The sequence below is a fragment of the Trichechus manatus genome, unplaced genomic scaffold (assembly GCF_000243295.1).
Source record: "Trichechus manatus latirostris isolate Lorelei unplaced genomic scaffold, TriManLat1.0 scaffold00006, whole genome shotgun sequence".
Classification (NCBI taxonomy): domain Eukaryota; kingdom Metazoa; phylum Chordata; class Mammalia; order Sirenia; family Trichechidae; genus Trichechus; species Trichechus manatus.
The window spans coordinates 10,668,878-10,691,792 of NW_004443942.1; the positions used below are offsets into that span (position 1 = coordinate 10,668,878).

Consider the following 22,915-nt stretch of genomic DNA (forward strand, 5'->3'; position numbering starts at 1 on the left):
AGGTGAGATGGGAAGGCAGAGAGGGTTAGGAGCTGGTTGAATGGACATGGGGAATCAGGGGTGGAAAGGAGGAGTGTGCTGTCCCAGTATGGGGAAAGCAATTAGAGTTACATAACAACATATGTATAAATTTTTGTATGGAGAAAAAAAAAAAAAAAAAGGACCAGATGCTTTTTAAGCCTTTGTCTACCCTTCTTCCTAATTCTAATTAGCCTAAGTGCAGTGACTGATTTCTTAGTTTCCTCTGTTCTTGTTCTCTGCTTAAGCTCCTCTCTCGGCTAAGAAAAGATCCATTTATATGCCTCTCTCACTAGCCCCAAACCTTGGGTAATCTTTGAAACCCTATTGTCTCTAGTTCTCCTCTCCTCTGAGTTAAAGTCCAGTTTTATTCAGCATCACTCTAATCCATGCATTCTTAATGGGGATGACTGCACTTCTCAAGGGACAAAAATTGGTTCTTGGAAGGTAAAAAATAAATCATGCTTTTTTTTATGTATAAAGAAGAGACAGACACAAAGCACATATCTGTGGCATTAAAATTTTACTGGGGGTGATCAGGAAAAAATGTCAGAAGAAGGCTTCTTGGGGGGATATAAAGAAAAAAAGGTTAAGAAACACTGCTGTAATCCACCCTGTGATTCTTGTTTTTCCACCTGATGTAAACTTTTTCCACTTGTAAACTTTCAGTTGCTGGTCTTGTCACCATACCCCAATCTCCTTCCTAAAATTGTGGTCTACATTTTTTACAGCACTTAAATTATGCTAATCACAACCTATGAAAGGGAAACTTCTGACCATACCCCTGAAGGCCTTATAAATAGTCTAGGTGGTATAACTTACCTACTAGATGATCTTGCTTTTTTCCATAACCAGTTCTACCTCCCCCATTAACAAACATCTAAGCCATTACAAACTAACAAAAAGAGCTTCATGCTCCTGAATGTCAGATTCCATCTTCTTTTAAAACATTCCTTTCTCCTGCATTCTGTTAGAATGTAGAAGGTAATTACTGAAATTGCTTAAAAGTATATAGAAGCTCCAAGATAAATGGTAAGGTGGTATCAAACCAAATGAAAGTTCTAAACAATATCTCTACAATTTGAAAATAAAAAAAAAACTAAATGTCTAAAGCTTGTCTTTAAGAGATGTTGAAAAGTACTAGAGTGAATATATTTAATATCACAAATTTCAGCACTTACCACTGCTTCTATTTATTCAAACAACTCTGACTAAGCAGCTATCACAGTTCAGTGCAAAGCCTTTCAAGAGTCAAAATGCTTTAAAGGTACCGTTTCTATCTCCAAGGAGACAACCAAATTGTTTACCAGGATATGTCTAACTAATATTAACCATCATTCAATCTTTTTGACTTGTTTTGGTTTGCAATTGACAGACGAGTGAAAAGAGATTTATAATTTTGGTTTCTCATAACAAATTAAAATGATCAGAAAAAACTGCAAATCTGAGAGAATTTTATTGAAACAATAGAAGATGGAATACATCAAATCTTTGCTGTAACAACTCATCTTTCTATACACAAACCAAAGTTAACTTTCCATCTTATTTTCTATTTGTAAAAAAAAATCTCAAAGTATATGAATCCCCCACAATTCCTGGCTTGTAAGATGAGGGGTGGCCCAGTCCATGCTCAGATAACTACATATCCTCCTTTTTCAGTGTTCCATGTTGCCCTTCTCATCTTCAAAATATAATACCAGGCAGGCTATTTTGCACAGATCCTAATCTTTTTAAGATACACTTTTTTTTAGTACTATGGAGTATTTTTTAAAGTTCAGACAAAACACTTTACAGTTTCGATTCTGTGTAGTAAATAATTAACCTTACCCAAAGAGATGTCTGGCCTTTGCCCTTGGCTCCTGGGAGGTGATTTCTAAGCTGTTGAAATGTCCTGTCTGATAAAGGTGGCTTTGTTTACTGGGGGGCCTGGGCCACACTGGATAGTCTGACAAAGTGATTTATTGTAGGGGCTCTGGGCCATATAGCAACAGCTTCTAGTGAATTATCAAATCTGAGTGTGATCTTGAGGACCCCTGAACTTGCAACTGATATGTCAAAAGTGAAAGTGTATACAGGTTTTGTGTCCTGCATATATATTCATATATAAAATAAAGCACACAGGGGGCACAGTTATGGATACTTCCCTAAACATAACCAAATACTTTGTGGATTTGTTTACTGGGTTTGAGGGCTTAGGACCAGTTTCAGAGGCAACTTGGTCAACTGACATAACAAAGCTCATAAGGATAATGTTCTACACCCTAGTTTGGTGAGTAGCAACTAGGGTCTTAAAAGCTTGCGAGCAGCTGTCTAAGATACATCTATTGGTCTCTATACATCTGGAGCAAAAGAGAAAGAAGGAAACCAAAGACTCAAAGTAAAAACTAGTCTGCACAAACCATGGCCTCACCTACCCTGAGGCCAGAAGTACTAGATGGTGCTTGACTACCACTACTGACCATTCTGACTAGGGATACAATAGATGGTCCTGGATAGAATGGGAGAAAAATGCTGAACAAAACTCAAATTCCTAAAAAAGGCCAGACTTACTGGATTGGTAGAGACACTAGAGGAACCACTGAGACTACTGCCCTGAGATACCCTTTAAACTAAGAACTCAAACCACTCCCAGTGGTCACCTGCCAGCCAAAAGACAAGGTGGCTCATAAAATAAATAATATCACCTATGAATACTGTGCTTCTCTAAACAATCATCTAAATGAGACCTAACAGTCAATGTTTACCCTAGACCAAAGATGAGAAGGTTAGGGGGACAAGGAAGCTAGATTAATAGAAACAGAACAACCAGAATGGAAATAAAAAGAATGCTGAGACACACTGTGAAAAGTGTAAGTAATGTCACTGAATAATACGTATAGAAATTGTTAAATCTGAATCTAATTTGGTATGTAAATTTTCTCCAAAAACACAATATTTAAAAAAAAAAAAGTGAGGGTGGTCTTGTGGGCTCCTGAACTTTACAGGTCCTTAATTGAAGGTATTTTCCTGCTTAATAAAAAACTTCTCCATCCATGGCAATTTGTAGAGTTAAGTCAATCTACTCAAATGAGGATCTTACACATTAGTATGTCTCCTCTGTGAACAAAATCTGCTCAGCAGAAGCAGTGTCACATTTTACCAATCCACTTCCTAGTATTTTTTTGCAGTCATTACATAATTTACATATATTTCATTCTCCCAATATATGTAAGAAAAAACAAAAGTGATATCTCCATGCTTGTTAAACACACAAAATATATTAGAGAACTAATTCTATTTCATGAGAACCTTTCACAGACTCAGTATGAATTAAAGACTGCAGCTGTTCAGTCATCTGGACAGAATCAAAATCTCTAGTTTCTTATCCTGCACTCATTTCTAAGTTTTAAAAGACAGCAAACAGCTCTGGTGGCCCAGTGGTTAAATGCTTGGCTGTGAACCAAAAGGTAAGCAGTTTGAACCCACCAGTCACTCCGCGGAAGAAAAGACCTGGCGATCTGCTCCGGTAAAGATTAGAGCCTTGGAAACCCTATGGGGCAATTCTATTGTGTCCTATAGGGTTGCTATGAGTCCGAATTGACTCAATGGTAACGGGTTAAAAGAGCAAAAATGCTAATTTCTACAAGGGTTTAGTTTAGTATTTTGTGCCCAAAGGGAGATTTATGAAATGATGACTAGTGATTAAGTCCTCACTGTATGATAAGGATGCATTAAGTACAGGAATTTAAAAAGCTGTTTCTAAAAGAACTTTCTTATTATAACCTATCTGAAATTTTATTATGGTTCCTGTGAGACAGAAAATTCTTCTCCCAGAGACTGGGTGCCCAAATGATATGAATAAAGTAAGACAGTCAGGTGTGTGAACAATCAGATATATCACTAAAAGTGCTTCATTGATTTGTGTAGATGTTATGTGACCTAATAAAGGCTTAGGGGTCTTTTTATAACTAGCCTGGATTTTTTACACACAAATACATCAACAAACTTTGTTTGAGTTATTACATCTTGTCCAATGGACCAAGTTATACTGATGCTAAATTTTCAAATTCCCTTTTTAAAAAAAAGAAAAAAAAAATTAAATCCTGTAATTTATAATCTGTTTCTCTTATAAAACACATGAAGCCAAATGTTACTGTAACAGCACTGGATAAGTCCTTCCTAAGACTCTCCAGCCAAAGCCATTAACACTCAAAATGGGAACCAAGCAGACAGTAGTCACCTAACTCATAAAGGTCACAGTTCACCTCAGGAGGCTAGAAATGCCAAGATTAGACCAAGTCCTTACCTCTGTCACACACAGACCTTATGTATATTTAAACTTATTTTAAATCTAACTACTTTCTAAATAGAAGAAAATTGTAATTAAGATCTGAAACATGAAAGTCGAAAAAGAAAAATCCCAGATTAAAGTTCAAAATTGGATGAATCTTACCACTTTAACAGATCATTTACAAATAAGAAAAAAGATTTGGTAGAAGATTCTTATTCTTGATCATTTTTCAGACAAATCTATTTTCTCAAACATCTTAAGAGAAATTTTAATATTCTCTATACTGCTATAATGAGCCTTAGGTTAAGAAGAGTTTGTGGCAAACTGCCATGCCCCAGATCCTCACACACTGACTTTAACCATGCAGAGTCAGATTTCAGAAGTGCCCTTCTACAATTCCAGACTAGTAGCAATTGAAAAGGTAGCACAGATTTTGAGAAGTACTAAGCAAAACCTCAGTTAAATATCAGGTAGGATCTGATCATCAAATTTGGTCCTTAAGAAAAATGACAATGTTTCTAGTATTAGGAAACCAAAAATCTACCTAACAGATCCAATAATTTGATGACTAATTTAAGCCAGTAAATTCAAACTGCAGTAGTACACACTACTACCTGACTTGAAACCATCTCTAAACACTTGAAACAATCAGCTTTATTTATCTGCTAACAGTACTTAAAAAGGAGCCCTGTTGGTGCAGCAGTTAAGCAGTGGTTCAAACCCAAGAGCTGTTTCACAGGAGAAAGACATGGCAGTCTGCTTCCATAAAGATTTACAGCCTTGGAAACCCTATGGGGCACAGTTCTACTCTGTGCTATAAATTTGCTATGAATCAGAATCCACTCAACGACAATGGGTTTGGTTTTAACAGTACTCATTGATGATCACTATTTCCTATAATTCAAAAAGGAGCTATTTTATATTAGATAAACCGCGGTAACCCAAAAGTAAAATACAAGTTAACTTAATGGCAACTTTTTTGATTGCACCTTTAACCAGAAAAAGTGAATCACCTGCCCAGCATCAACTTCTGGCTATTACTTGCTCAGACCCACATAATGGTCTAGCATTTGTGCTATGCAGCAAACCATGGAGCCTGCCTGAACAATCCCAAACAGCAGCTTACTGACCATTTACTCAGAACTAGATCAAGCCCACGTGACAGTTGTTTCCTTTTACAATAAAAACAAACAACAGTGGGTCAATCTCTGAAGCAGCAGGAACATTTAAAACAACTATATGAACAAAGGCATTCTGGTAAGTGCTATTAAGGGCAAACTCAGCAAATTATTTCAGTAGCTTACAATAATCTTTTATTTACAGACTACAAATATTTAAGCTTCTAGTACTACTGACAGGCTTTGTTCAAGGCTATGAGACTTCCAAACAAATCAGGGGACCTCAATTTATCCTTCTAAAAAACTATCAGAGCAACATTCTTTATTTAAGCTCAAGCAAGTTTCTATAACCACAATCAATAAGAAAACGTCACTTAAAGGAAAACCATCAGCAGGTTTGCACTTCTTGAAAACAAACACTACAAAGAAAGATTTAGTTTACATAAAAATTCAAGTTCTAAAAAGTGGAGGTTAAATAGGTATGGATCTCATTAAAATAAGATGTCAAAATGATAACTAAGAGAAACGGTGCTACAAAATCATTCCATGATCACAGTAAGTCAGAAAAGATAAAAGATGTTACCTGGCAGGTGTAGGCCCAAAGGTTATTCTTAAAAATATGAGTCAGAATCAAAGTCATTCCCTAAAATTATCATTTTTTTGCTAAAGAGAATAATTTAAGTACCTACACTGTTAGTGGTAGGGGTAACGGTAGAAAGCCAAATGAATTGGTTTCTCCTTTCTTTCATTTGTTACTAAAATTAAAATCAATAAAAATCTATTTATAAATTACATAAAGCCTTCTTTTAAGCTTTCAAAATCTATCATTATTGTTTTGTACAACTAGATTTCTATGCCAGAAAGGCTTGTTTTAATGCTTAGCACACCAAACCTTCAGCATTTAAATTTGCACTCGCGACTCACTGACTGCTCAGGATTGGAAGAAAAGGCTACTTACCCTGATGACGAGGCACTCTCAAAGAAGTCTGTGAAAGATTGTGGAGAAGAGGCACCCAAACCCACACACAAGCAAGTGTGCCCCTGTACACTCACATGAACGGGGTGTTTGGGGTGCCATATCCTGGAAGGATAGTTTCTGTAAGCCAAACTCATTAATCCAGGAAGGCCAGAGAAGCAAGAATAGCATTGGACAAGACGGTCAAGACAATCTTGTCATGTTTACTAGCTTCTATCCCCAAAGGAATTTAATTCAATAGGCAAGCTTTTTTATTTTCTTTAGTCTTTCCGTTTTATCTAAATATTTAGAATGAAAAAATACAGAAGTGAAATCATTCAACTGCATTTACGGAGTTTTCCATTCTCACATTTTTAAAGAAGGCTTTAACAATGGTAAAGTTGGTTTCTAAAATGTCTGTTAGTAGTATCCCTTCAGACTTACTGTTTCTGATTCTTGCTTACATGATTAATTCTAGGAACAAAATCTTAAAATTATACTGTAAAATTCTTAGGTTGAGACATACAGTACTTAGTAAGTTTTCCTGAGAGGAGTTCTGTAGTAGGTACTGGTTTTAACTGTCAAGGAGTAAGAATTAGCATAAAGCTGGTTCCTATAAAGCTGAGGTCAAGTATATCCCCACTTTCTAACTTTTTCATTATCTCTGATGCCAGCTGCTCCCTGCAAACACTCTTTTTCTCCATTGGGTTCGATAATTCACTGTAACATTTCACAGAGCTCATGGACTATACTTACAGTTATGTGGTTTATTAGGGTAGTAACAGGATATAACCAGAACAGGATACAAATAGAAGTGACAGGATACAACTCAGGTTCAGCGTCAGGAAGAGGTACATGAGCAATGTCTGGAAAGGTCCCTGAAGCAGAGGGCACGTTCTTCCCTTCGGCAATCAGGACAACTCTTGCCTAGGACTGTCCTTGAAGCAAAAATGCAACGCTCCCTGCTGGTACAGTCCTTAGAGCAGAAACGCTCCCTACATTTTCCTGGCCACTGCTGTCGCTGCTGCTTTCCATTGGCTGCCACTTCTCGGCCATTGCCACAGGTACCAATGCTGCTTCTTGGCCAGGCACTGCGTCTCAGTTGGCCCAGCTCGTAGTATAGCTCTCCGAGTTCTCATAGCTCTTGGCTCTTGCGGCTCTCCATCAATATAGCAGCTCTCAGTGGGTTCTGGGACGGTTTTCAGCATAGGGCTCCTGTGTCCCAAAGGATGTGCCATCCCTTCCAGCTCTCATCAACCATGAAGTCCCCAAACCTCTGTGTTCCAGGGCTTTTATAAGTCAGTCCACAATCTCCTTGTCAATTACTGGGCAGAGCTACCTTGTCAGTTACTTTATCAGTTACAAGGTGGAAGGTGGGAAGGTTTCTAGCCAGATCAGGCAAAAGTAAGAAACCCTCAGGGATAATCAACAACTTCTTCCCAAGAACCAAGAAAAAAGGCCACATAAAGTGATGCCACACCTCACAGTTTATCCCCTGGACCTTTGGTCATAGGGTCTTTCACATATTCAACGTTTGGAGGGTTACTTCCCTCTTCCCAAGCATCTGACCAGCAGTATCACAACCTTGGTCCAAATTTACTAATTAATCTATACACAGGGCAAAAACTCTGGTCTGCTGCAGGTGTTCATCTGCACCTGCTAGGTTCCACGAGCAGGTGTCATCTCAGCTTCACTTCTGGCCTCTGGGATCACTGGACAAAGAGACCATATCTCTTGCTCTGAGCCTCCCTCGAGGTGTCAGCATATCAAAACTTTTTTTTTTTTTTGGCTTGTAAGAACAGGAATTTATTATCTCACAGTTCTGGAGGCTAGAAGTCCAAATCAGGGTATCGGCTGTGTTGTGTTGACTCCTTCTTCTTCTTCTTCTAAAATTTTTTCCCGTACAAAAATTTATACACACATTGTTATGTCAGTCTAATTGTTCTCCCCATAGCATACCAAAACTTCTAAGGGACATTAGGTTTGGCCACTGTACTGGTCTGGTCCAGCATGTGCCTCCCCTTTAGTCCACTCTTTCGTTACAGCTTCTACAATTAGTTTTCACAATCACAATTACATCTGTCACCATTACATTTTTTACCATCACATCTTTCAAAATTACATTTGTCACAAGTACATCTTTTAGTAATCATTCCTGCTTCCATTACTCACAGCTGAATCATATAGTCTTATCAGCATGTTCCCAACCCTCTCTTCCCCAGATCCAGCAGGAAAAGAGGAATCTATCCATGGGGATCCTCCCTTGTGTCCTCACATTTTGAGCATGAGCACACATTCTCAAAGGCGTGTAAGCCAGCCCTCCATGCCTTTATCTCCACCTGTTTTAGACAACCAAGGTGTAAGTGGCCTATCCCTATCAAATCAACGCTCTGAGGAGAAAAGCATGTGCCTTGTTATGCAGAATCTTCTGTTCTGGCTCTTTCACAGAACTCTGAGCCTCTGCATCCACCAAGAGCAAAGCCCAGTCTAGGGCAAGCCACCAAATTACAGTGAGCCCAGCTGCCTACGCTAATTTGTGGTGTCAAATCTCTCTCATCCCATTACCCAGGGCTAGGTCAGAAGGTACCAGCCACAAGCTTGGGAGCCCACATAACTTTCTCCCACTTTGGACTATCCAGCCTCAAAATCTCTTTTCCCTATTTACCTGGGGCTAGGTCAGTGGGTGCAAGAGGAACATACTCAGACTCAGGCCATCTCTGCATTGCTGCAACTCCCTCACTGACACCCATCTCATAGACCCAAGTGGTTACCTCAAGTGGGCATACTGGGCTATCTACTCACTAGCTTCCATTAACTTCCAGTCTTTTAAGTGGTTCTTCTGATGGGCACTGACATGTTCTACTTTAATGCACCCATCAGATTTCCACAGGGTTGTGCCCCACATGGGCACCCCTTTAATAAGCCAACAGCTTGCTGACCTTATTCAGTCAGCTTCTCAAAGTCCAATATCTAGCTAGTAATTGCCTTTTAAAATCTCCTGGTCTCATATGTTTTTGGCATAAGGCCTAATCAATGCTACACATAGGACTATTGTAAATTAACAACCTGTGTGGGCTTGAGCAATCTTCCTACGTCTCCTTTTAGCATACGCAACTAGTACTGCCTGAAGGACGGGCTTACACCTCTTTGTTTTTTATAATACCCAATATTCATTTCCATAATATATTCAGGTCTGTTTTACAAGAGGTAGGGAAAATATTCCCTCAGTTAGACCAACATCCATAATACGTTTACATAAACACGTAACACCTTTATATAAACTTTTTAAAACATTGCAGTTTCATCTTTTCTCTTTTCCACCCCCTGACTACGTTACTCATTTGTATGCATACGGCCTCAGGTCCCTGGCTGGGTCGAACCAGAAGAACTCTGGCCCCTCACCACTTATCTTGATTAACCTGCCGGGCTCTCATCCCAAGCCACTCCAGGTGTGGCTTTTCTTTCCTCACTATTCTGGAATAATAACAACCAAAGTAAACATCCAAAAAATCAAGTTTCTCATCCTCCTCCCATTTTCCTTTCTCTTCCGAATTCATACATTCCAATGAGCTGAAGCCACTGCAGTGAATTCCACCCGCCTGATACCAATCTGAAGGTAACTATGAGAATAAGAATCACAGAATTCTGATTCCTATGAGCCGGAGGTCAAGTATATCACTTTTCAACTTTTTCATTATCTCTCACACCAGCTGGTTTGATAATTTCCTGGAACGCTTCACAGAGCTCATGGACTATACTTATGATCATGTGGTTAAACAAAGCAGTAACAGGATACAACCAGAACAAGATACAAACAGAAGTAACGACACAATGAACGCTTCAGCATCAGGAAGAGGTACATGAGCAAGGTCTGGAAAGGTTCCCAAAGTGGAGGGCACGTCTCTCCCTTCAGTAATCAGGACAGCCCTTGAAGCAGAAATGCTCCCTGCCTTCTCCTGGCTGCCACCACTTCTCAGCTGGCCCAGCTCTTACAGTTCTCGGCTCTTGCAGCTCTCCATCAGTGCAGCAGCTCTCAACCAGGTTTGAGAGGATTTTCCGCATGAGGCTTCCATATCCCAAAGGATGGGCCATTTCTCCCAGCTCTTGTCAACCAGGAAGCCTTCGAACCTCTGTGTTCCAGGGCTTTTATAAGCCACTCCACATGCTCCCTGTCAGTTACTTGGTGGAGCTTTCTTGTCAGCTACCTTGTCAATTACAAGACTGCAGGGGGCACCCTAGCCACCAGACCTGACAAAGGTAACAAACCCTCAGGGGTAGTTGTTTTTCCCAAGAACTGAGCAAAAAGGCCACATAAGGCAATTCCACACCTCACAATTACCATTCATAGCAACTTTCTGGTAAAGAATGGAGGCCAGATCATCTCCTGTTGGGTGTGTCATACCCAGTAATCGAGGCTGCAGCTTTTTGTTATTCTGGACAAAATTACACGAATTATATTAACTTTAAACATCACTCCACATTAAGACTGTGTAGGTGTAGTACTTTGGACCTTGCCAGAGTGCAATTCTTTGTTTAAAATTACTTCACATATAACAGTATTAAAATATCCAAAGTGCTAGGTTAAATGTGATAAGAGAGAGGGTCATCATTAATTAAATATTTGCATATTTCCATAAGCATCTTGCCTGAGCTCCAAACCCATGATTCTGCCAAAAGATGGTATGAAAGAAAGAAAAAAAAAAAAAACTCAAAATGAAAAAAATACAATCGGGAATAAGCACCCATTCTTCCATATTATTATCAGACTGCAACACCACCAAAAATCATACTGTATCTCTGCTAAAGGCCTAAGATCTAGAATTCAGAATTATGAATCAGTTATCATCCTCTACATAGCCTTCTGAAATGAACCTTCAAAAGAGAACTTCCATACTCTGCTAAGACTGGGATTAGGGGACTGCCAAAATCTTTTAAATGTAACTCCTTTTTTGATGGAGGTAGGAGAGTTTGTTAACAACTTCGTGGATAAGAATCAGCATGAATCCAATCCCCAAAACGTGGAGATCGATCCAGCCCTCACTTTCTTACTTCTCAATCATTTGACACCAGCTGCCCAAGTGGCACACTCTCCTTCTGACTCTAGCCACCCAGAGCTGGGGCAGATCTTACAGGTTAAAAGGACACCATCCTTTAGATTGTAAAACAGGCAGATGCCAGTCAAAAGTCTCAGAGTGTATATGACATACTCACTTTAATCTGCTGGTTCTCCCTTCTCCTCTGGGTTCAATAATTTGTTGGAACAACTCACAGAACTCATGGAAAGTACTTATGATAATAGATTACAACAAAAGGATACAAATCAGGGTCGTCATAAGGAGACGCATAGGTGAGGTCTAGGACGGTTCCCAGTGCAGAGCTTCCACATCCCAAAGAGGGTGCATCACCCTCCCTTCACCAACCAGGAAGCTCTCTAAGCCTCCATGTTCAGAGCTTTCATCAGTCAGTCATGATTGAGCCCTCATGGCATATGCATGATAGGCTAAATCATGCCTCCTAAGGTTAGCTGACATCAGCCTACCAGGTGAGTCTTTTCTGGTCTGGCTACCCCCCACTTGTTAGCACAAGTCCTCAGGTATGGTCTGGAGGTTTCATACAAAGGCACTGCAATCACTCCCCGGGTTACTTCACAGAAACCAAGGACAAAGGCCAAAACTGTTTTCCATTACAAAACAGAGAAAGCTTAAGAAACCTTATAATGTTTCACATGGTGTTCATACCTATCATTTTTTAAGGATCTTGTATGTAAAACTGGTCAATTAAGATATATATACAGATACTCACAAAGTAGTTTCTCTTGCTCCTGTGGTAAGAGGAAAAGAGCTGTTTGTATGAAGTTGTAATACATATTACCAGCTAGATTTTTAAAAATGTGGTTAATTTTTTTGCTTTCCATGATAATAGGTTTGTTCTTTCATTACTTATTGGTTACCAAAGTAAGGATGAATTAACAAATTTCAACAGCCTAGATAATGAAAAGCCTTCAAAAGCTATGGTTTTGAGATTTTGAAAATTGGTTTTATTTTGTTTTGAAATTTCAAATCCATTTTAAAAGTATAATGCTGATTAGCATATAATGAATGGCTGTGACTAGAACTAAATGACAGTGTTTGTGTTTTGATTTAAAAATATAGCCAAAATATTCTATTTCACTTAGGCCCTAACATATCCCCCTGTAAAATATAAATCAAAGTCCTACGGCGACAATGCAAAGGAAATCCTATGTTGCAAGACCAATAAATTATGATATACCCAGTGTGACAGTTTTTAATAAGCTTAGAACAAAACAAAATAAAACAAACCTCTGAGCTTACTAACTAAGGAATTTGGAATATGAGATAGAACAAATACTCTACATGGGAGGGGGCACTGATGCAGGACAGGGCTGATTATCTAATACTACAATAGCCAAAACTTCCATTGGCCATTATTGTTATCAGTTAACAACTCAATCAAAAACATTCCAAAATCATTAACAACTCAATCAAAAACACTCCAAAATGAGTTCTTGTAAAGTAGGTTAGTATGATGTCAGAAGTAGGAATAAAAATATCCAAGTGGGATATGGGACAATGAAAAGACAAATTTTTTCCAACGTCAGAAAGAAACTATTAAAAGTACACAGAACGTGTATCAAGAAAAAAAATGATTTCCAATCTGAAAGACTTAATATAGTTTTTTGTGCTGAAAATATCAAAAGGAGTTGTTTGTAAAAATATGAGGCTTACTTTCTCTGACAGTATCTTTTAAAATAAATTACAAGCAACACCTCATATACATAAAACTTTTCATTTGGAAATGGAATTCCACTGGAAGAAAGGAAAAAATTAATGTTACACATCACAAAGGCACATCTATCCCTTCATGGATTCTTTTATCCAAAGAACTGTCCCTCAAGATATGCATTAGCTACATAACACCTTTCAAGGACAAGAATCCAAACAATAGATTCCAAGGTGTTCAGACACCAGATCCGTCTTACTCAAGGGCAAGTTCCTAGGCCAGAAGCACCTTATTTTGTTATTTTCCTTCTGACCTAACCCCCTCAGTTATATCAAAGTTTCCAAAACACTAAGTAAATCAAGGTTGAAGATATCTGTACCACTTTCTGATAAAAGCACTCCATTGAGATGAAATAAACCTGGAGATTCTGGCACAAGTGAAGCATGGCTGATAGTAGATCCTCCGATGAACTTCATAAAGGAACCAATTAGTTCATTGCCTTTCTTCACACATTTATTCATAAAATGTGGCTTCGCTGAGTTGTACCACACTTTTCTGGGTATCATATTGGACCACACTATAGTAACATTCTTGAACATTTGCTTGATAAATCTTAAATCTTTCTTTATTCGAGTTATAATATCCAACAACTCCATCACTCCCAGATCATTGCCACCCAGGTGCACCACCAGCACATCAGGATCTGGCAGACGGCGCCGTGCATGAACTAAGGTGGGAGTTAACTGATCCCACATCATGCCACTCTTCCCTATCCAGTGGAGTCTGGCATCCTCCACGGAAATGCCCAGCTGGGAACCAAAGCTTCTCTTGAGTGCCCGTTTTTCAGCCCAGAAAACATACGAATGACCACATATCCATACCTGCTTCTGCTTTCTTCTGGCATCTGCTATTAAGAGAACATAAACACATATTAATGTTGTCTCCTAAACTTATTCTTTTAAACTTGGTGGTGGTTTTCAACCTTTAAAATCAGAGTTCAAGTTCTCTTATAGTTTGGTAATGCCAATATGGTAAAAGTTACATGCTCAGTCCTAACAAAAATGTTTCACTCTTAAGAAACATATACTTGAATCTGGAGAAATAGAAATTTAAATTTTCAGTGTTTTAAAATTATATTTTATCCTCAGCTATCAAGAAAAGTTTACATTCCTCCTGATGTTTTTGCTGGTAAACAATGCCTGCAATGGAAAGAAATTTTAAGGTAAGTTGCCCAAGTTCCACATCTTTTCCCCTTGGTCTTCCAATGGAAAATGTTTTTGGAAAGATGATATCCAAAACACACAAGGTTTTACAACGAGTTCTGGAAAGAATTTAAGCTACAGATCATGACTTTTCTCTCCCTTAAATAATAAAACAAGTTTATTAAAATATCGCTATAATTGCCCAGACTTGATGGAGAAGCAGTACAGACCACCTGGACCAGGTTTTTCATTATTCAACAACTGTCTTCACTACTTAGTCAATGCCCTCGATGAGTCCCAATCTCATGAGGTGCTGTTTTTAAGTCAAGTTAGGCAGGAAGTTGTCTGCCCGTGTAACAGAAAAGCTGTAAAATGAAATGAAAAAGTAAATTCTCTAATCTTCATTCAGATGTTCAAACATCTCCATCAAAAACAGACAGAGAGAGCTGCTTTAAGTTCCAAGATCTGCATCTATCCTCAGCCTTCTTCACTACTGTCTCAGAAGAGGTTGCTATAAGGAATGCAATCTCTACTACTTAATTTTTAGATGGTTCTTTTTACTTCAATATTGTTGTAGATGGGTGAAACCAATACTTGTACAGGCAGCCACATCAATAATAAAAAGACAAGTTAGTTAATGGTGACTTCACTCAAGTGTTGTTTTATATCATAAATTCAAAACTCATAAGTGAAACTACCAAGTTCTTAAAAGTACAAGGATAAATAACCACATTCATTTCATTATATTCTCACGGCCTCAGTAACAAGAGTAGTAACACAAATCCTGACCATTGGTATACTAAGAAAATACTGATTATCTATTAACTCTCATATTCAAATGATACTTTTGTTTCTACTTTTCTTTATTCCAATTTTAAAGTTCAACAGTGTTTTGCACAACGCACCACTAAAAATCAATGAAAAAAATCAGGGCAAGCAACAAAGGATAGAAAAACTATACACACTAAATGATACCCTGTGTTTTTTGTTGTTAGTTGCTGTTGTCCTGGATTATCATTAAAGTACTGTTAAGGAAAAAAATAAAAGTTTTTTTTGACAACCTGTTCTAAAATCATAAACATTAGATCTGATTTTAAATACATCATTCTTCCACACCTGTTTTCAGGATATATGAAAATCATCCATTCTAAGATACAAAATGCCTCATATATAGTACTGAAATGGGTTAACATATAAAAGTTTTATAAATGGAGAGCCTTTAATACTAGCATCCCAATTAGAAACAGGGTGATCTAGAGTACTGCTCTCATTTTATTGATGATGTCTGAATCAAAAAGGAAGGCTTATCAAGATTAAGAGTATTTGTGGATTAAAGAGCTTCCGAACTCAAATCATTTAAATTATACTGTAGAAAAAGAGCTACACTAAAATAAGAACAAAAGCACATTTTAATAAATCACAATCACGGCACTAGAACTTCAATACCTAGAGTATACCAATGGCAAAAACAATAGAAATAAACAGAGCATATACATCAGGTCTCAAGATAATTACAAGGTATCAGAAAATGTAATAGAAAAATAAATTTCATAAGATTCTAAAACCATTCAGGCATTCAAGCAAAATATTTAATGACAAACTTCTATATATCAAACACTGTTCTGGGTATTAAGGGTGTGTGTGGGGAGAGATCGAGAGTGGGGAGGTGGAAGTGACAGATTGATCAGGGCAGGCCTGACTGTTCCATGCAAAGGAAAAAGGCAGTGGAGAAGCCCTAAGACAGGAGAAGAGTAGCAGGAGATGAGCTCTGAGAAGTTATTGGGTGGGGAGAGGGGGATAAGGAGACAGGATCATGTAGGGCCTTCTAGGCCTAAGAATGCTACACTGAACTGAGTACAATGGGAGAATCACTGGAACATTTTCAGCAGCAGAGTGACAGGAAAGAGTGATTAAGAGTTCATAAGATAAAGTGATAAGACAGATTTGATAAGATACACAGTGATACAAGTCATAAAATAGATTTATTTTTATGCCCTGGTGGCGAAGTGGTTAAGCACTCAGCTACTAACTGAAAGGTCAGCAGTTCAAACCCAACAGTTGCTCTGTAGGAGAAAGATATGGCTGTCTGCTTCCGAAAAGATTATAGCCTTGGAAACCCTATGGGACAGTTTCACTCTGTCCTACTGGGTCGCTATGAGTCAGCAGCGACTAGACGGCAACGAGTTTTTTATAAGAAGGCTCGTTTATATAATTAGAAATCACTTCAAGTTTTAGATTATGGGACATTGACCCATTAGTTTTTCCTCTAAGAAAGGAGAGTATTCTAACATTGTACACATAAAAGTGAAATGCACTTTTCACAACAGGAGACTTTGATGTTCCCTACGTGGAGAAATACCTTATTTTTTACACAAATAACGTGTGCCTTCTATGTTTGCTTGCCAACGGCTCCCTTCCCCTGCAAGGTATTTTCATGGGTGCCGCTATGCCAATTTTTTTTTTTTTTTTTACATGTTGCTGTATAAGTTTTCAAGGGTACTTACCAACAGTGGTCACAGGAGGCTGAGAAGGGTACTGGGAACTTGTTGTGGCAGGATACTGACCACCAGGTGGGTAAGGACAGCCTGGGTAACCACTAAAAGAACAAAAAATACTAAATGTTTAGATGACACATTACAGTATCTTTAAAAACCCCACTCAGAAAGTTAAACTTGACATATCATTGTTTCACCAGTTAACGAGTTTCAGAGCTCCAAGTATCTATTCAAGTAAAGTTCTATGGAAATTGCATTAATGACACTGAATTTACTCTTTTTATTGTGTTTTTGGTGAAAGTTTACACAGGACAATTTCTAAACAAACTGTTCAGCAACATTTAGTTACATTTTTCACAATACGTCAACATTCTTTAATTGTGTTCTGGTTGTTTGGATTTATTCTTAAAGTAAGTGGTTAAAATACTCTTGCTTGGCCTTGGTTATTTAAAGGTCACCTTCACTGAAGCAGAAAGCAGCTAGAATATTCCTCAGGGAAGTCTAAGTATCAGGACTCAAAGCAACAAATATTACGTGAGGAACTTTTTCCCTTTTGATTTCCTAGGTGATAGGGAAATTATATACTATTTAATATTTACCTGTGGTTCACTGGTAACCTTCGCAAATATTTATTGTACAAAAGTCCTTTTTAACTAAATAAAGTTGTAAAAAATTTCTTCTCACCCTATGGCTAGTTTGTGTCATTCATGTATTCATATCAGAGTCAAAAGGAACTTTACTTAGAAGTATTCTACTCCAACTCCTATCCCACACTGTTTATAAATATCATTTTATAACATCCCTGACAATTGCTCATCTTCCTTTATTGAACTCTAAATATCATATCAATGTAACTGCTAACTAATGGTCCTGAATTGGAATTCTGGATGGTCACAGAATAAGCAGTCAAATATTTGAGACTTTTAACATTTTCTCTCCAGTCTTTTCTTTACCAGGTTAAATATTCTTAGTTCCTTCAACCACTCTTTACAGGACAGATTAGATTTTCAGATCTGGTCACCTTTCCCTGAATGCTCCAAAGGTTGTTAGTGTTTTTCTTACAATAGAGAAGAAAAGTATAGTAACATGATTATTAGCTACCTGTTAGTTGGACAAGAAATTTTGATTACTCCTACTTTAGCTATAATTGGCAGATCTATGACATTTGTAATTCTGATCGGCATGTCCTCTATGAGTTCTTTCAAGTTATTGATTAAAAAGAGCCAGCTAGTGCCCGGGAGCAAGAGCTCTAAGTTCATGGTCAATAATTCTTTTTCATTGCTGCTGTTCAAAGATTCCCGTTTGTACTACCAGCTCACACTTTAACACTTGTTCCCAACAATAACATGGTTGGAGTAGACTTGCTGAAGATGCAATGTAATCATGGTACTTCCTTGCAAAATCAAAACAGAAAAAAGCTAAGTGCTTTTGTTCTGGTGGACCCATGTTGGAGGCTACTGAACACTACTTTCATTTCTAGTCTCTTTAGTAATCCATGCTAGAATGTTGCAAAGAAACATTGTCAATCTTCCTGAAATTTCTGAATCTACCTTTTTGAATACTGGAATAAATTTGTTCTTTTTTTTCTGGAGTTCTCCCCATTTTGCATACCTTTTCAAACATAAACTATGATAATACTGCTCAGTTTTTCAGTAATATGGGATAAAACTTTTCTAGGCCTAGAAATAGTAACTTCAGATAACTCCCTGTCTCTTAACTTAGTTTGCTCAATTTCCGCTTCATGATTAGTCTCTACATTCAGGTATAATAATTTTTCTTGAGTAAAAAAACACTGAGTAGTACTATTTTCTTTGTATATTATTAAAGGAGCTCTGGTGGCATGGTGGTTAAGCTCTCAGCTGCTAACCGAAAAGTTGGTGGTTTGAACCCACCAGCTGCTCTGCAGAAGAAAGTAGTAGCAATCTGCTTCTGTAAGATTACCAAAAAATCAAACCGTTGTCATTGAGTCTATTCTGACTCACAGCAACCCTGTAAAGCAGAGTAGAACTGTCCCATAGGGTTTCCAAGGCTGTAATCTTTACAGAAGCAGACTTCCGCATCTTTCTCCCGTGGAGCAGCTGGAGGGTTCAAACTGCTGACCTTTTGCTTAGCAGCCAAACATGTTAACCACTGCGCCACCAGGGCTCCTTCTGTAAAGATTACAGCTTTGGAAACCTTATGGGGAAGTTATACTCTATCCTATAGGGTTGCTATCATTTGGAATCGACTCGACGGCAACAAGTTTTGGGTTTGGTACCTTATTAAACAATTTGCCCTCTGTAGCAAATCTATTTTTCAATTTAAAAGCCCCTTTTGACCTATGTTTTTTAGAAATAATTTTCCAAGACTCTTATATTCCTTTTTCTTTTTGCACCTCTTGAAAAATTTACTATTTATTATATTCAAGGCACTGTTCCTAAGTGTTTAAGATAAGAACTAAGATACGAATTCATCTCTCCCTCAAGAGGCTAATAATCAAAACAGGGCAAGATCCCTGTCAAAATCCTGATAGAAGGACAAAAGAAATCACAAGTGGTAAATAAAAGTTGAGGAGATGTGCAGTGGAATATTAATACCAACTAAAGGACATCAGGGAAGATTTTGTGAGTTCTGGAATATCTATGAAGTTGTACCTTTATTCCCTTCAATTACCCTACTTACACCTACTCATAACCCTGTATTTCCTACCTATACGAGAGTGTTTCCCTATTTGTTACTGGGATTTTTTTTTTTTTTTTGGCCTCCATACCTTTGCTCACATAAAATGAGTGGGCTGGATTTGATAATCAGTAAGTTTCCTCTCAGTTATAAAATGTTACGACTCTTTGCGGCTCCCTCCACCTCCAAATATCTAATATCCTCCTTTAAGGTTGTTATGGATTGGATTGTGTCCCCCAATAATATGTATTGTAAATCCTAACCCCTGTACATGTGGATATAATCCCATGGGGGAACAGGGTTCTTTGTTATATTAATGAGGCTACATCAGTGTAGGACGTGTCTTAAGTCAATCACTTTTGAGTAGAACAGGAGCATCTCAGGCACAGAGGCAGCAAAAATGGAGGGGGAGACACGTGCCACATGATCACCCAGGAACCTAGTAATAGAAGCTGAGAGGAGACAATACCTTCCCCCAGAGTGGACAGAAAGAGAACCTTCCCCTAGAGTCGGTGCTCTGAATTCAGACTCACAGCCTCCTAAGTTGTGAGAAAATAAATTTCTGTTCATTAAAGTCAATCACTTGTGGCATTTCTGTTACAGGAGCACTAGATAACTAAGACAAACGTCACTTTCAAAAACCAATTCTCTCACTTGTGAAGCTATCACCAGACATGACTGCTCCTTTGAAGCTTTGTTTCTTTCTCACAGCCCTTACCAGGTATCAGGAACTGTCTCCTAATAATCTTAATACATGCTTGCTAGTACACATACCAAAACTGGAACAACTACTGGTGACATGCCTTTTAGTTTCCTTGTATACATGCTGCAGGTGCTAAATAAAACTCCCAAAGTTCTTAAGATTTGGAAGGGACCTCAGAGACCATCTAGTCCAACTTTCTACAGCCAGAATAAAGACTTTCATATTCATTGTTTTAAGATAAAGAATCATATAGAGTCACTGATTAATTAATTCTCCTTCAGGACAAAGGGAGTCTAGAAAGAGGTTCTAAGGCTTCTGCCAAGATCTTAAACATAAAGAAAGAAGAGACAGATGGCAATTTGAATAGTTACCCTTAATAACTCATTAGTTTGCAGTGCTTTGAGATTAAAGGCATATTCCACAGTAAAAAACATCAAATCTTTGAAAAGTAACTGTCTCAAAAGGAACTTCTTACAAATAACCTCACAAAGGACACTTCATTGGTTACCTAAGACAGATGAGTAGCCCTGGTAGCTTAGCAGTTAAGAGTCTGGACGCTATCCAAAAGGTCAGCAGTTTAAATCCAACAGCTGCTCCGTGGAAAAACTATAGGGTAGTTCTACTTTCTCCTATAGGGTCACTATGAGTCAGAACTGACTTAATGACAATGGTTTTTTTTTTTAAAGACAAATCCAAAAGATTCACATTTTTGTCAATGTTTTCAGCCTTCATTTTTATCTACAAGTTTCTTTTAAATGGCTGTATTATTTAGAAGTCCATTTCCTTATTGTATCTCCAGTAACAGTTCTCTGTATGTCCAAAGTTCTTTCTTACTTGCAATTGTTAACCATCATGGTTTGCAATTTCAAGGCTTTGGACAGGATTCCATTTGTAGAATTCAACAGGAAAATTTAGGGTCTCAAGAAATATGAAATTTAGAGCCTGTTTATATATTACTATCACAGACATCTTTATTGTCCCTGACAATGAAGTCTCTGTTTGCCTATCTTAAGTGACAGAATGCACACTACATCATAAGGTGGGTCACTGGAATTATGAAAGGCCCAGATAAGGAACAATTCAGAAAAAGGTGAGAACGGTTGCACAATTTGTTACTGAACTGTACATGAAGAAATTGTTGAACTGGTGTATGTTCCGCTGTGTATATTCTAAAAAGCAACAAAAATTAAAAAAATAAATTAAAAAAAAATCAGAAAGGTCCAGAAATGAAATAAGTTTGCTAAATTTAACTTACAAAATTCTGGATATATAGTATATGCACATACATTTAGTTATGATAGATGTTCAGGAAATTTGGCTGCATTTTTCTATATGGATTATGATTGGGTTATATGAAGCTAAGAAGTGTTAGTAGAGTTAAAAACTTCTTGTTAATTGATAGAGTAGCTGGAAATCTCATCCAGGTACCAGCATATGTCAGTCTTGCATTTTAAGTTAGCCCAAAGACCACCTTTGAAAAGTACTCCCAGACGACCACTGGAACAAGCACACATTTAAAAACATAGATTAATAATTATGTTTCGTGGATATTCTAGTGTGTGTTATTCACAGACTGATTTTACTATGAATTTAATTTACCGGTGTCGTGTCATTACTAAATGGAGAATGGCTGGTAGTACATACAATTTATGAACTAACAGAACAAACATCATGGGGACATGACCCCATTATATGAACTATTAACTGGTTCTCTGTAATCTACACGGAATACAAGGTTTTTTTTTTTTTTTTTTAGAAGATATTAAAATATGTTTTCCTTTCCTGAATTTATTACAACTAATATTCTATCAATCTTTCAGCTATCTACATTGGATATACAAAGTTTTTAAGAGAGATGTAGCAAAGATTTCAAAACTGATTATCATCACTATCCCATCCTTTTCCTCCCAGTAAATAAAATGATGCTACATTTCTCCAGACTGCAAAAAAACTCCTTTCAAACTATATATGCATATGTATACATATCATAAAATTCCATCAATAAACCGAGTTTTACCTTCCATTAAATTGCAAATAAATTTATTTTATTTTAATGCAACCATTATTTTGATTCTAGATCTAGTGATAGAATTTCTGATATAACTATTCAAAAGATACTTTTTCATTACCTGGGATTGGGAGGGTATCCGGATGGGTATGCAGAGATTCCACTTGGCATACCTGGCATGTAGGAAGCTAAAAACAATTTTTAACAGTTTTTAATAACATGCATAGTCCTGAGTATGTAAGCTATCAAATAAGATATACATCACTATCAAACCACAACAGACTTGTATACAATTAAAAAATCCAAATCTCAGCACCAAAACACTCCACCCATACTAGGTCTAAACTTTAAGTAGTAAATATTTTCAAATCACTTAATTCCTAAGTCATTCAACATAAGTTACAACACTTAAGACAATCCCCACAAGGAATAACTGGCAAACAGGTCAGCCTGGTCAGCCCTACAACCTCTCAAGCAGTCTTTAAGCGGAGACAGGAACTGGTTCAATTTGGAATTTAGAGGAAGGTAATTCTGCTGTCCTCTGGTCCAACATCAGCTCTCAGAAAGTGACATGTTTTTTCTATCTAAGGAATCTTCCGACATTTCTTTAAAGATTAGGTTGACCAATTAGCACAGCTGGTTTTTGTTGGCCTGATTGAAGACTTTAAAAGACTTCAGATTACTATTAGAAGTCCTACACAAAACCTACATTCAGAGAGACTGGTTAAAAATAAAACAAAAGCTTGG

General features: G+C 37.6%; 1 protein-coding gene across 3 annotated transcripts in view; it reads right to left on the reverse strand.

Annotated features, from left to right (window-relative positions):
- TSG101 (tumor susceptibility 101) overlaps positions 1–22,915 on the reverse strand; it is a 50,645-nt gene that overhangs the window by 5,999 nt on the left and 21,731 nt on the right. For 2 of the 3 annotated variants that reach the window (XM_023737677.1, XM_023737681.1), the window contains exons 6-8: positions 22,290–22,356; positions 16,809–16,900; positions 13,155–14,009 (exon numbers count right to left, since the gene is read on the reverse strand). In XM_023737677.1, the coding sequence (XP_023593445.1) occupies positions 13,429–14,009; positions 16,809–16,900; positions 22,290–22,356 (740 nt within the window). In that variant the 3' untranslated portion in view covers positions 13,155–13,428. Of the gene's footprint in view, positions 1–13,154; positions 14,010–16,808; positions 16,901–22,289; positions 22,357–22,915 lie in introns of those variants that run through there. The other variant, XM_004369699.2, reaches the window with a different exon arrangement.